The sequence below is a fragment of the Empidonax traillii genome, unplaced genomic scaffold, assembly GCF_003031625.1.
Source record: "Empidonax traillii isolate 1590-97213 ecotype Southwest subspecies unplaced genomic scaffold, ASM303162v1 scaffold321:size1084243, whole genome shotgun sequence".
Taxonomy (NCBI): domain Eukaryota; kingdom Metazoa; phylum Chordata; class Aves; order Passeriformes; family Tyrannidae; genus Empidonax; species Empidonax traillii.
In genome coordinates this window covers 620,999-636,901 of record NW_020955514.1, presented here as the reverse complement: position 1 = coordinate 636,901, position 15,903 = coordinate 620,999, and the positions used below count along the sequence as shown (strand labels likewise).

The 15,903-nt window shown below is 43.0% G+C and overlaps 1 protein-coding gene across 1 annotated transcript in view; it reads right to left on the bottom strand.

Annotated features, from left to right (window-relative positions):
* The window catches only part of HGFAC (HGF activator), a 41,840-nt gene extending 36,073 nt beyond the window's left edge, over window positions 1–5,767 (bottom strand). The window contains exons 1-3 of the mRNA XM_027891454.1: window positions 5,569–5,767; window positions 3,994–4,048; window positions 2,159–2,255 (exon numbers count right to left, since the gene is read on the bottom strand). Coding sequence (XP_027747255.1) covers window positions 2,159–2,255; window positions 3,994–4,048; window positions 5,569–5,634 — 218 coding nt within the window. The 5' untranslated portion in view covers window positions 5,635–5,767. The remainder of the gene's footprint in view (window positions 1–2,158; window positions 2,256–3,993; window positions 4,049–5,568) is intronic.
* Between the last annotated feature and the right edge of the window lie 10,136 nt (window positions 5,768–15,903).

Here is a 15,903-nt window from a genome sequence, read left to right as displayed (position 1 = left end):
AGACTTGGTAAGAGGACATTAACAGGAATTTATCTGTGAAAATATCTTATAATTAAAGGGAAATGCAATACAGGATGCTGTTAAAGGAAGACTATTATTTAAATACTGCAATTATTTTGTCTTCTTTCCTGTATTTTCAATAAATATTTATAAAGATGCAACTTGTTTATTGCTCTCAAAAAAAGTAGGGAGGACTTTCTGCAGTCAGGAGCTGATTTATGTTGAAACATAGTACCTGTGTCATATGTAGCATGAGAAAACATAAAAATTAAAGCCAATTGGAGAAGGCTTTGGCCTGCACTGTAAAGTCTTTCCTTAAAGTATGACTTGAGGACATGAACTTAAATGCATAAGTGGGCGTTTTCTGATCTGGTCTCCTTGCATTTGCCCCCAAAGAGGCATGTTGGACACAGCCTCCCATCGTCTCCATCCTTCCTAGCAGGCAGAAACAGGAAGGTCACACACCTTGCCTTCACCTGCTGTCTGCCAGGTCCCCTGAGATCAGTTATTCACCATAAGTCCAGCCTGGGTCAGTGCCAAGGCACACAAAAATGCACGGAACAGGTTTCCCAACTGCTATTCAGGGCTCTTTTGCCGGCATCTCTGTGCCTGAAGTCACACGTTAAGTTGCTTTTAGCTTATAAGCAATGAGTAAACACTGGCCAGGAGGTCATCCATGGGGTGAAATGGCCTGTCAAAACCAAACAGCTCCAGCTGTCCTCCTCCTCGTCTCCCTGCTTGTAAATGGCTTTTAAAAAATCGGAAGCATGAGAGCAAGTTGTCCAAGGTCAGCTCTAAAGTGTGCTCTAACCTTGGATCCTGTCTATTCACAGGTTTTTCCATTTCTGTGGCCTAACTGGCTAAAAGCAAATACACAGAGTGTCATGTATTAACAGGATACATCTTAAGCACTGCATAAAATTAAGTGGGTCCAAAGGTCAAACTCTCTGTGGCTACAGTTCATCAAAGGCAGGGTTCAAACTGGAAAATTATTCCAGTTCCCCTTCCATAAGTTAAGATAGTCTCAAATTCTTGTTTCCTGGAGGCTTTTCTTGCCTGTGTTGTATCTGTGGATATTGGGCAAATTCCAAAGTGGTCTCCTAGCCTGGAGCTCTGTCTATTTGTGTAAGCAGTTGTGGGTTGTGTTGTTTACATTACGCCAGCACTTACACTTGAAACAGATGTGTCATCAGAAACACACCACAGATCATGAAAAAAATTAAACAGACAGGTATAAAAAATGAGAGTTCTGCCCTGCATGGGCAAGTAAAATAAACTCTAAAATATTATCTCCACTCTGAAAACATGCAAGTGTTTGCCTTTCACATGGCTCATCTGGGCATATATTTTCACATTACTGGTGCCCACATATTCCCTGCTTTGTTGCCTTTGATTTCTGTTACATACACCTATTATATGGGTTTGTCTGCAAAGTTAATCCTCTTTATTCAGTGGTTGCTTCAGCAAGGTTCCCACCTGAGTGCTCCTACCCCAAAATGAATCATGAATACTTTTAACAGCTTCTGCATAGGTAAAAGAGTAACATTTGCCCAAAAGAAGGAGACCTGGCCTTAAACACACTAGGAGAATAAATCATTACCCAACAAACAGGAGTAATACCTCACTTCTTAGTAGTGCACTAACCAAAAGGGGCCTGGTGCCAATCTGGAGAGAAATTAGAGATACGTCAGGGAGGGAGGGCAGGGAAAACAACTTTCCTCAAAAATCAGGTGTTCTCTGCTGCAATACAAGTACTGCCTGCACAAATCAAATAACTCCTCGACCAAGCGTCCTCTCTTGCAGGTGTCTGGATCCCTCTCCTCTCAGCAGAGGGTTTCTATCAGGTCATTCCATCAGTTCTGCTTTTACTGTGCAAGCTCTTGTCACTCATGTAAGTGGCAGTTCCAATATGAAGGGCAGTGAGGGAACATTTCTGCTGTTCCTGAGTTTTTTGTGGAGCTGGAGATGCAGTGCCTGGGCTCCCTTCCCCCTGAGCAAGAGCCTTGACCTGAGGGCCATGACTATCAGCAGAACTGCACTGGTCTCCTTGGGCACAACACCAAGATCAAGTTAATTATTCCAAAAGCAAGAGTAAAGCACTAAAAGGATGACATTTTCATTTGAAGGCTGTCTTCATTTATGAGCAATGTCAACTTACCATTTCTTTCTGGAAAACATATTTGATATACACGAGTGATAAAACCTTCCACCGAACCGGAAAGGAAATTTGCATAAATTTCCATCCTCTGTAAACACTGAAATATAAGAATAAAAAACTCATCATGCAGCTGAACACCAATCCACAGGTATATATATTATATGCTATTCTGTTAATTTATGAAGGTAGGTATCTATAAGTTTCTCAGCTCTACTTTGGACTCCGTGTCTCTGCAACTTCTAGTGTATAAGAAGAGGCTTAAAATCCTATGTAATGACCAAATCAATAAAAATTAATGGACTGCACATCAGAGTTAAGATCTCAGATTATTTCAGTTCAAAATATATTGCAATTTCTGGTACAGCAAATGCCAATTATATTCATTAATTGCAATTATTATTTCTAATTATGTAGTATTGTAATTTCATATTCAAATCATTTCTGAAGTTGTATCCTTTCAGGTTCTATATCACATTGTAACATCTTTTTAAAATAATTAAGGAACCAGACAGTACAAACTGAAATAGAAACAGTCAGGAGGAAGTTTTAAAGGTTGAGAGTAGACAGATATTTTTGATCATACCATTCTCCCTTGTGGATAAGCATATCCCTTACAAATGGGGAGAAACTGATGGGACCAGTGTCTAAAAAGGGCAAGTTTTACATTCACCACGTCAGTGATGGCAGTCTAAGGAAGGGTGGTGGGAGTCTAAGGAAGTCTAGTGGGAGTCTATCAGAAAAAAATCCTTCAAGATAAGTCTTGAGAATGAGAGAGGCTGAAGATAAAAAAGACAATGAAAAACTGTCAGAGCTTATTTAACCATTAAACTAAAAGCAGTCAATTTTGAAAGCCTGAAGCTTGAATGGGAAGCCAACCACTGCCATAGCAGAGAAATGGGGCGTACAACCAAACTGGCAGCACAGCACATTTCCATTTCTCAGAGACAATGTACGGCTGCTCCTTGTCCTGAGCTTACCCCTTCTGTGCTGGCTGGGGCTCCTGCACACACTTACAGTCACTCCATCTGCCCCAACTATCCCCTTCTCTGTCAATGTGGAATAGCCACTGCCAGCCCCTCTGTCATCCTCTTGATGATCCTAGTTTGCATTGTCTGAATAATTAAGCAACGTTCAAATACCAACCTTCTCTGTCCAATACCTCTCATTATAAGCAGTTAGGGGAGCTGTGAAAATACATCCCCATTCAGAAGACATATTGCATCCCAAAGGCTGTTGAAGACTATTATAAGCTATAAAGGCACCACTAATCCACTGATTCACCTGATCTTTAACAGCAAAAGCACAGGATAAAATAAAATAAAATAAAAAAATATAAAATCTTTAAAAATGGAATTCTGCAATTCCCACACACAGCCAGGAAGTTTGTTGGGTGCCATCAGAACAAATGCAACCCAGAAAGCTGCATGGGGCTCAAATCCTTCTCCCACAGAGACATCAAGAGTTGTGGTAGAAATTGAACCTATACATACAAAGAGTTTATGTACTTTCAAGTGCCAGAGCAGTCACAGTTCTGATTAAAGGGAGTTGCACATCTCCAGCCACACCACGTTATGAGTGAATATAAAACCATACCAGCTCAGACAAACTAAAATCCCATCAGCACCTTCCCATTAATCTGCACCTGAAGGAAAATTACCTGAGATTCCTGAGCTAATCCCAAATTCCCCTTTAAACAGAAATTAATATTGGCATAACCATTCCATAATCCTTATTCATGTTGAAACAAAGACAGGCTTCCTACCGACTTGCAGAGCACAGATACAGACAGGTAGATCATTCTTACTGTCATAAGACCTATTGGATTTGGCTTGTACCTTGTGGGCGAGTGAACTCATGTTTTGAGCCTCTTCCTGCCCCAGATTTGTAGTGCTACAAAGAGAAAAAGAGAATGTGGATTGGAGACACAAATTCACTCTGGGAACCATCCTACTGGGACAAATGTGTTTTCCAGGGTGCCCTGAAACTGTGTTTCTCCCAGTGCTTCTGCAAACTTCTCATTATTTGCATGTGGGGCATAGTCTGGTGAAAGAGGGTAGATACACGTTGGCTCATAAAAGATCTCTGTTAAACCAGGAAAACCCAGCATAACACAACAAAGGCCAAAGCTCTGCTCCATTATATCTTTCTATTGCCAAGGGACACATCTCCTATTTCTCTCGGCAGGAAGCACTCATGCACTCTGGGGCCAGTTCACGGTTACAAACAAAATCCCAGCATTTGGCTTTTGCTGCAGTTTTGCTGTATCCCCCAGGGCATTAGCTACAAGAGCAACCTCCAGCTGTGTTTGGGTTTGCCGATCAGCAAGCACAGAGCACTAGGCTGAGCTGATTTTAAGGCACAGGAGATAATAAAAAATGGTAATACACATAAAGTGCTGTTGCCACTAACAGTTGCCAGTGCTGGCAACTAAACTATAGCAAAATAAAAATATTTAAAAAACTGCCAAAGAAGCAGCACATCATGAATGTAGAAGTGGACAGGGGACATAAGTGAGGGTTAAGAAAAAGTTGTTGCTGGTATATATAGGAGGGGCTTGAACTGCTCTGCAGAAAAAACAATTTTTGCACTCTACACTGACTGCCAGCACTGAGCAGTCTGTGACTGCTTCAGTCAGGGATGATCTTTTCCTTGGCACCTTGAATATTTCTCTCTGCTCCCACGTGTAATATTTGAGGAGATACTTCCGTAATTCTCTGCAATAGTTGGGATTATAGCATTGTTGAAGTATATCTCAGTTAGTTTTAACCTAGCTAGTGAAATAAGGCTGATCATAAGGTCCAGGCTATTAGCTGCCCTGCTAGTGCATGGTAGATGACAGGCCATGGTGGGGTTTAAGCCAGATAGTAAAGTCAAACCATCATGGCCATGCTCAGCAGTGCTCCAAGTGCCTGGCAGACATACCCCAAAAAAAGGCACAAAGCACATGATTAAAAAAACATGAAAAAATTATGTGGAAACAGGGAGAGGTCTGAAAAGAACAAGATAGCTACCTAAGCTGGCCTGTTCAGTTACCAGACAGCAATAAAGTCTAGCTGGGGAGCACTCTCCTACCATGTTATCGCAGATACCTGCTTGTGTCAACACATTTCTGAGACGAATTTTCAAAGGATTTCAGTTTTTGTGGTCTTTCCTCCCCTCCCATTCCTCATCCTTAGCAGGGCATGGATGTAAGCAGTTGCTTTAAACACAGAAACATAGAGTACCATCTATCCCACAGGTCCCCCATTTAGTCAGCACTGCTGACAATCTTCACCTAGCAAATCCATTTTGTCTTCCATTTGAAGCTCTCATCCTCTTGGTCTGTTCACTCATCCAACCCCAAGGCAACATGGTCTTGCCAGGCAGCACGTAGCTGATCCACCATTCCAAAACAGAAGAATCAGACTTACCATCCTTGCACAGTCACTGCTCAGAGTCAGAGCCAAGACAACAGTGAAAGGAGCACAGACTTTCATCTTTGCTTTCCTCTCATGAAGGTTTTGCCTGGTACAGGGAAACTTCCAGGGCTGGGCTGAAGTGGAAGGGTGAATCAGCAATGAGCTTTCATAAGGGACTATGATTTACTTGACTTTAGGGTATTTTAGTTTTCTAAGTAAGCAGAGCTGTTATCATTGTTAATGATTAATGTCTTCATGGATAGAAGGGAATGACATGTAGGGAGAAACTCTCCCTAAACCACAGGGAGTTAGTTAAGAGTTTACAAAGGGCCTGACCCTCAGAGATGATCCCTGGTGTAATCAGCAAATATTGAATAGCACCTCCAGAGGAGCTGATCCAATGCAGCTTGCAACCAGAGATGATTTATTATCCAGATGTTCCCCTTCCCTCTCTCTTCAGGAGCCAATTAAAACCATGGTATAGCAATAACAAGGAGCTCAAAGCAAGCCCACTCAGGAGATGGCATTACATTGCAAAATACAGACCAGATCAATGCCAACATTAGACACAAGGATTACTCATTAACTGATGGTTACCTGCCCAGCTGTGACTTGCAACAGCAGCCTTCCAGCAACAGATTGGGAAAGTTACAAAAAAAGAAAACCAGACATTTTTCTGAAAACACATTCTGAGTACCAAAAAGCTCCCTTCTGCCACCATCTGAGCAAAGCCATCTCTGTCTCCTAAGAGCCTGTCTGAGACAGCCACAATGCAGAAACATTTCTAAGAGGGATGCAGAGGGTATTGCTAAAACACAGATTTCACCAGTGGAGTCTATTTCAGCCCCACCTTGCCTCACAACCAAAATCTACAGGTTTGGCTGGTACAGCTATGCCTGTGATTGAGGCTTTTGCCAGCCATGTCCTGTCAATCAGGGACCACACCTCTTCACACCCAAAATCCCCAGAGCCACAACAACAGAAAGAGCACTATAGTCCTTGCTTAAGTTGTGTACTACCCTTTGAGTTTCACCAGCACAGCTGTGGAAGGGATATGATTATTTTAAATTTTTTTGACCCAACAAGACCATGGCAGCAGGGTCCAGCAGTGCAGTGGAGCTACTCCCTGCACAATTTTGACATGATGGTTTATCATGTAGGAGGGAATTTCCACTGGTTGTGCTATCACACTGCTATGGCTTTCATCACGGTAATAGGTGCTGTTAGTACAACTAGGCATATATAGATTTATAGGCTAAACTCTCCTATTGTGAGCAAGACTTGGAACCAGGTAAATTTGGAATTTTCTTCCCAAAATCCAGCAAAGACCAAACAAGCAGAAAAAAATCTTTGCCTCTATGTGTTGCTTATTGCTGGAAGACTTGAAGTAAATAAAGTTTCAGAATAGACTTGTGGGATAGATTTGTCTTATTTTCACTCATTTCAAATATGGAAATAGGATGTACAGGCAGTCTGACCTGCCTGGAGTCACCTGGCAAAGATGGAACAGATTTCCCCTTTCTACCCTCATTCTTGACTTTGGCCATCAGGCTTCAAATTAGTAATGCCTGTACAATGGCTTATAGACATCTGCTTGCCACCTCAGCTACTGAAGTTATGCAAAGAAAGAAAAAATAATACCATTAGCTGCTATTCCATTTAGAGTTCCCAAAAGTTCTGCAGAAAGAGAGGAGCAGGGGAGCAAGGAGAGGAGGTAAATACTCTTTAAAGCTGTGGAAATACCCTCTTCCACCTACTCCTGGAATTAAAAATCATCCCCTTCCAGGACTACAAACACTGTGTTTCTATGCTGACCAAGTCACCAGGTAGTAGGAAAGCATTTTTGCATACCTAAAAGTAACAGAGAAGAAAAGGAAGAACGCATTCTGTGCTCGTGTGTATACTCCCAGTTGTTGTAGTTCGTAGACATTGATCTACATCAAGAGCTGCAGAGTGTCTTTCTGGGGAGTCGCAACTCTAAGCTTTTAGCTCAGACTGATACCTTAACAAAGAAAAAGGAAGAAGCACCAACACTGGGAGCCACTTCAGCTGATAGGATGGTGCTGGCACAAAGCAAAAGGAGACGACATCAAAGCCAGAAGTTGCAACAGCTGCCAGAGAAGCACCACCATAAAATGGGAATTACCCCTGAGTAAGGTCTGAATAACAACCAAACAGTGATTTCAGGGCTCAGACAGATCTGAATCATTAAAAACTCTAACTGCTACATGTATGCTGCCTGCCTTGGTTCGGCAGAGAGGTGTCTGAACAGGTCTTACAGCCACAGCAAAAAGGCAGAATTTGAGGTGTGGTTTTTTGGTAAATTATGTTAAATGATCAGTGACTCTTTCAGGTATTTATAACCAGAAGAAACTCTGCCTGCCTTCTTCAGGCTTCTTGTAGAACTGGTGAAAAAGAGGTATGCCACATCATTTTTTTTATTTTTTTTTTTTTTTTTTAGAAATAGTGTATCACTGGCAAGAAACTATTCAGAAAACAGAAGATAATTCAAATATTTTTGATATTTGAATTCTTATACACTTCAGAGAATGTTGGGCGTTTGGGAGTTCATAAGTGTGAAGAGTACAATCTTGGTGGCAGCTGTGTGTCACATGTGAAGCTTGTGGCCATGAGCAGAGCAAGAAGTGTGCCCAGAGAGACAGCTGGGGAGCAAACCTGGGGAAAGAGAGCAGAGATGCATGAATCCCCTACACTGATCTGGTTTTATGCCATTCCAGATAGAACCATCCAGCAGCACGGGCCTGGGTGAGCTGGGAATGACCTCAGAGGCAGAGAGGCACCCACTCTCACATTCAGATATCACCAGACTACACGTTCTTAAGACCTCTGGGAATACCTGCCATGAGCAAAATGCCTTCTGCTGTAGGGAGGAGATGCTGTTTGGTTTATATCCCTGCAGCCTGCGAGGCCCAGGGCACTGTGCCAAAACCATCGTCCCATGGGTCAGGCTGATGAGCTGCAGAGCTTCAAGTCAATTCATCTGTGACTCACTATTTCCAGTGTAGTGACAGAAACTTTCTATAAAGGGAAATAAGATCAGGTGTGTATGGAGCTAATACTGTAACAACAACGAGACAAACAATGAAGATATGGAAACAATCCATATGGCATTCCAGATGAACTCCTTAACTTCATCTAGTGCCCATTTCAGATGAGGCTCTGCAAAACAAATAAATACAAATATATGTGTTTGTACATATATATATAAAAGAAAGGGAAAATCTGGAAATAGGAGCTACAGGAAAGACCTGGATTTGGGGTGACAGAATATTTGGCAGCTCCAAGGCAACTCATCCCACAAATTAAACTGAAGCTAGAGTCTGGTTCTTGTTTTCAAAGAAAATTACATTTTTCTTTTAAAGAAAGGCACATTCTGATTCTTAATTTTGCTGCAATAATATTGAACATTTCCTGTGGACACATAATCCAAATGTATTTGGAGTCAGATTCTGCTACTACTAAAGACAATGAAAGGTTCCAAAATAAGACTAGGAATTCTTTATCATGTTTGCAGTCTGTAATCTTTCTGTATCAAAGACTAAAATCCCTTAGTTTCAGCAATCATTTTCCCCTTTATACTGACATCATGGGAAAAAGGAAAGGCAAATAAACACAAAATAAATTAAGAGAAACACAGAAATCTTGCTACAGGCCATGTAGTACATACTGATAATGCTGCCTCATACATTTGCCTTTTCCTCACTTCCCACATTGCAATGTTTTTTATTTCTCAAAATTTAAAAATAATTGGTAAAAGCCCAGACTGAGTCCAGACTCTGAACTGCACAGTAATAATGACATAATATTAAGAACCATCCTTAATCATTAAGTATCAACAGGAAGTAAATTGAGTCAGCCATCAATATGAAATAATAAAATTTCAGAGCGTTTCTCATCAATTAGTTGACTAGACATAAGTGAAAAGACAAGTCTAAACACACACACATACACACATCTGTTTGCGTTCATTTCTATGTACCAGCTACCAAGAAGACTCTGAGAGGGCTGTCCCACAACTGCAAGTTCATGTGTTCTCCATTTTTTCTGAAAATTTTAAATGTTCCTGAGAAAACTTCCACTCAGCTACTGCAAAACTGAAGAAAAACTATAAACTTTTCTAATGACTGATTCCCCCTCTATTTTTGCAAATTTCTAAGCTTTTTCATAATAATAAGATAACCCAAATTAACTGGGTAATGTTGCCTCCTAAGATGATCTGACTTCACAGCTCTAGTTGGCATTATTGCTATGAAGCCCAGACTCAGCTTCCTGGATAAGGAGACGGTTGCAGAAGCAGTGCTGGCAAAAGGGACTAGTGCAAGATCTAAAGTCTCTGCAAGCATGCTCTGCCCACCACCTTTATACAACCTGATGACTACATGTGAACTGGAAGTAATTAGAAATATTTCTGGCATTAAAAATACAACTTTGAATTTCTCTTTCAGGAACAGGTGGGATGCAAGCCATCCTGTGTGCAATTCTGCTCCTGGTGTACAAGCAAGGGACTTGATGCTGACCAAAACAAACCCACAAAATTCTCTTCTTTTTTGCTCTCGGGGACCTGCAAACCACACTACAGACCTTGTTGTCATTGTCGGGTGGGATTCCCTTCATTTTTGTTGATTGAGATCATTCCCATCATCCTGGGAGCCATTACCAAAACTCAGCTGTCCCTGTTACTTAATGAATATCCCAATCACCAGAACTGAGGCTAACACTTGAATATCCTAATCACCAGAGCTGAGGCTAACACTCATGGGCTAAAAGTATAGTGACGTATATATATATATACATATATATATATATATAAGGCAACACAACAACACTGGAAGTACCTGAGGAACCCTTTCTTGTCCCTCCTTCATCCTCCTCAGTTGCCCCAACACAAGAGGACATAGGTCACACCTGTCTTGGCAAATAGTGCAACCTCAGTCTTGTCACTCACATCCAAAACCAGCATCTTCATCACTGGGCAAGAAGTGAGCTTCCACCTTCTTTTATGTCTCCTGCAGTGGTGCCTTGAGAAAAGCCATTGTGTTCCTTTTGCCAAAGCAAAGAAAGCAAACTGAAATCACTTTGGTTGTCTGCTTATTTCAGAATGAAAAAAGAACAGTTTTGGCTCAAATCAAACTTAAAAATTGAGTTAGTCATGTAGGCCTTGAACAGCGCAGCACCCGGCTACACTGCAACCACAAACAGCCCTGGGTGTCATCCCCTCCTTTCCCTGGAAGCTTCAGAAAATCCAGGGGAAAAAAAATTGACATGGTTTTGGCTTTCAGAGAGAACTGGAGTCCCGGTCCATCCCCTCCTGCACCAGATTTTGCTGCTAGTACTCGCAGTCCCCAAATTGCACATAACCTCTGCCACACAGAGCAAACAAACCCTTTCAGGAACCACCCGCCCCTGTCCTCAAGGCAGCAAGGCTGGTAAAAGCGCAGCTGCAAGAGGCTGGTTGCTGAGCAGCTGGGACCCAGCAAACACTGATTTGGCGCTGCAGCACTTAGCAGATAATCCTGAGACAGAAAGATACGCCTTCACCCAAATGTTTACTCCTCCTCACTCCTTTCACCTCCCACACTCCCCCAGCACCTCCAGCAGCTCTCCTGGCTTCCCTCACCTGCAAGCTCACAGCTCTGGGGTTTTCTGCACCGATTTCCTTTCTCTTCTCTCCAGGGACTGAAACTGTTCTCAGATCTACCAAGTCTTTTTTTTTTTCATCTCACTCACTCATCACCCTCATCCTCTCTGGCACGTTGCTGTGGATGTCCCATCCTGGCCCATGACCTTACCAGCAGCCTCCAGTGCCTCACAGTGCTCAGCAGCAGAGGGACTGTGTTCCTTCTATGCACAAGACAGTCTCACGTGCTACTGGGTTTGTCCTTTTTCCTCTGCCTTCTGCATGGCTTGGGACTTTGGCAGCTCTGCAGACCTTCACACTACCATCACATTTCCCTGTGGACATGGATTTTCTCCACATGATTCCTCTAGTTGGCCTTGGCATGTTTCTGTTAAACATCATGCTTCACCAAATCCCACATCCTGGTGTTTATCTGGCATTTCTACCTTCTTATCTCGCTGCTGCCCCTCAGATGTGGCCTCCTTAGTCTTGCTCTCCACTAGCACCTTCTCCTCCCACATGATTGGGTCTGCACTCAGAGCTATACCAACCTCAAAGTATCAGACCTCGTGAGTCCCTCTCCAGTCACAAGGTGTTGTATTCACCTTCCTCCCTCAGTTCAGAGCTGCACAGCCTGTCCTGATAGCCTGTGTCCCCCAGGAACAGGCACAGGACCCTCCACTGCCCAACACCCAGAAGCTGTGGTCTCTCAAACGCTCTGCAGCATCAGCAAGCACCTGGTCCATGCCCTCCTCTGCTTCCAGCACCTCCAGGAAGCCTCTCCTCACTTTTTTTATACTTCCCCTGTGTCTATAACCCTGCTTCAGCCTTTCACACGACAGTCTCTCCTGCCAACCTTTCCCAAAGAGGCATATGCCACACTGATCAGGCTGAACTGTGTGAACGCAATCTCCTCTACGCTGGTCCCCATTGCCATGGGTGGCTGGCCTCAGCAGGATGTGGTATCAGACAAAATCCTGATGGTGATTTTTGTCTTTTCAACTGACCACCCTTGTGTGCACTGGTTTTGTAATGGCTTCATGTGTACTTCCCTCTGAAACCTCATTTTAGCCAGACACAGCCACCACAGGTATCTAATGCGGGTACATATTTTTGAAGCCTTTCCTGCAAATGTGCTCATGAATATTTTTTTGATGCATCCAGAAAACTTCGCTTCTGGCTCTGAAAAAAAACCAAATCATATAAAAGTTGCAATGGAAGAGCTGAGCTTGAGCTGCAGAAACAAAACCAACCTGTGCTTTTATACCCCTAATCACACAAACCTGTGAGTGATTTGAAGCTCTGCTACAAGCCACAATATACTGAATCTTAATTAATACATCCCAGACATTGATCCAATCTAAGCTTTTAGAAGTCCATTTCATGGTAACACTTTAGTTCTGTTCATACACCCAGATGTCATGAAATATCTAAAATACTATGCCTGCAGCCAGTCTAGGATGTGTTTGCATGAAGAGACTCCTACTGTATGAATAAGAGTGGAAAGTAGGTAACTGTATTTTTCAAGGACTTTGGTATAAACCTCTGCTGATAACCCTGGCTGAAACAGTAGGCCCATATACAGAGGCGTGCGGGGTTTTTTTAGCTGTGTACTCACTGAAAACTGACAAGAAGAGGTGTGGAGGCACCCACCTTCCACCGATGCCAACACATTTAGGTAACTTCACAGGCTGATTTGCAATTGTTAGGCACTTACATTTTTAGCTGTGCTCAAATTCCTGCTAGTCCACCCACTTGCTTCATTAGCATATTAGACGCCCCCATGGCATGCTTTAAAATGGTCTATAAGTCAAGCATGTGTGAGGGAAGGTGGCTCCACTTCTGCAGCTGAAGGCAGCTGAAGTACTCCCTTTGGAAGGGGGAAAGAGCACTACCAAGGAAGGGGCAAGCCCATGGGAAGCATGTCAGACCCACAGCCTGCCTCAACTTGGGTATGATTTCCTGTGGTAGGGTGGTGAGCAGGGTTCACATATAATGGTCCAATTTTTCTGATTGCAGGCCTAATAATATTCTGTATACATCCACATTTTCTGTACTTTTTTCATATACATATACACATATATATATACATATATACAAACCTGTAAGGGACTCCTCCAGCTTCTCCCCTCAGTCTCGCTGCTGCCAAGCTCTTATTCCTGCGCTGGAGAAGGACCCTTGGACCTCAGCCCCACGCTCCAGGGTACACTTAGGAGAGCTGCTAATATAACAGGTAGGCAGAGAGATAAGGCTGCCTCCTGGAAGGAGGGGCACGGTGTTCCTTACCTGGGCTCCCCTCTCACTGCATACAAACTACTAGCCTCCTCTTTTATCTCCCTTGACTGTCCATCATCTCATCCCATTGGATACTGCTGCACAGTTTTTTCACCAAATCAATAGGGATTCTGTCCCTGACAAAACTCCAAGGCCATTTTTCCTGTACTCCCAAAGGTAAAGCAGGCAGAGATGTCCCAGGAAGAACCTGGGGTCCCTCCTGTGGAGCAGCCCTCTCCCCACCCCACAAATCCTGGCTTCAGAAGTGATTGTGGACCACTCACTGTCTCATCACTGGCCTCTAGAATAGGCGTAGGGTAAAGATTTCACAGCATGGTGAATACCTCTGCTGTATTTCCTTCTCTCTTTTTTCCCCCCCATTTTCCTGTATCTCCAGTGCCACTCCCTGTAATTGCTGCAGAAATGTAATTGCTGCTCTGTGTAATTGCTGCAGAAACAATCTGAGCTGTCATTGAACTACATTGTTCACAGATCAGGAGGAACTGGCAGATCAGAGTCACCCCATCTAGCTTCAGGGGCCTCCTGCATATGTATTTACATCTGAGGTAGGTATCAAGGTTCACAGCATAAGCAATGGAGACCTTGAAAATATAGAAGAGTTAAATTTAAGCTATGAGTCCCCTGTCTAAAAGTATGTTTCTACTTGAGGATGAAACAAATCGTTCTTTATACCTATGGACAGTATTAAACAAACAATTCTTTATTTCCACAGATGGTATTAATTATATCCCTAGCAAGTACATAAAGTAACACCCATGTTTAGGATACAAAGGCAATTTTGGAGTAGACACATAATGTTAGGCAAGATCCCAACTTCACTCTCCTAGAAGAGAAATCATGACTTTCAGATCAGCTCTGCTAAGTCTATTTTGGATTTTCTTTTGCTCACAGGAGGCCAAATCCTGTGTACCACAGACCTGTCTAGCAAGGAAAATTACATTTTATGACATCACAGAGTGGGTGCTTTAGTGGCATAAGCAACAAATGGCAGCAGAATCTCATACCTCTGTATCAGTCCCTTTCCCACAAGAGCATAAAACAAACAGGCAAGATGCAATAGGAGAACCAGCCCTCTCCAGGAGATGGAGGTGGTGCAAGACCGATGGAGCTTCCCCATCCTGCACCTTCCCACAGGAGATGAACATCTGCCTGCCTTCACTGCCTCTCCAGGGAATGAAGTTGTGGCATGCGTTGTGCTCTGGATTTTCTAACACACACACACACACACACACACACACACACACACACACACACACACACTTTAGTCAACGCTCAAATGAGTAAGAGCAAGATCAGAGATATGTGCCCACCATCACGGATTATCTCCCAGTTGCAAATATGTTTCAGTTAACTGCTCTGCATACAGAGGGCTGATCTCAGCCAGGCATTGCTTCATCTTGGTCGCAGAACCAGCTCTGGAAATTTTAAAATCATAGAAGTGGTTATGTAGCTGTGGATTTCTTGTTGTTGGTATACTGGAAAATATGGGCAAATAGCTACTGAAAAGGATGCATGTGCAAATCTATAAATGAGGGGCAATGGTAATTAAAGGGTAGTTTCTCCTCATCACATGCTTTCATATTTACAGAAAAGACTTAAAGCATTAAGAAAGATCCCAGTTACCTCTTGCAGGAATGGGGAGAGGAATTACTTACATTTTTGTGCCCTGGTCTAAGAATGTGCCATTCCAATAGGATTAGCTTTAATCAGATGAATTCTAGCGGACCTTTTATTCATCAGTCTGGAACCGAGGTGTAAATCTGTACATAACTGAGCTATATACTATTTTGAGATTGTGAGATCTTTGCAGGCAGAGAATGCAAACGAGGTACAGGTTGGTGCTCCCTGGCTAAGCAGGCACAAGGTATTTAGGAATACACTTCCCAAACTTGGACTCCAGGGCTTCCTCCAGTGACATGGGTGAGTGGCCCTTACAGCACTAGCCCTGACACTTGCTGCAGGCTCTGGTAGCTTTGCAGCTCTGTGTACCTGCAGGGGTGGGATTCAGCATTATCACTGGAAACTGGGATGAGATTATAATGGGCATCAATACAACATTGTCATGGACTTGGAAGACTTGGGTTTCATTCCATTCCCATCAGTCATTATTTTCTACTATTGGTACTTAAACTTCTGTATGCCCCCTTGCTCTGGCACAGATCTTTCGAAGCACAAAAAGGAATGTGGATCGAAGGATTGAAGGACTGTTGTTTCACTGACACAAGTCAGTGTACACAGACACTGAAGCCCCATCACCCCCAAGTTTTTTCCACTCTTGCTCTCTGGTAGGTAGAGCATCTGTATCTTTTAGCAGTGCTTGCTGCAAAGGCAGAGCAGTTCTGATGCACTGGTCCCCTCAGACCACCACATAGATCTACACAACCCACCATGACTGTGCAGAAGAGAAGCCAGAG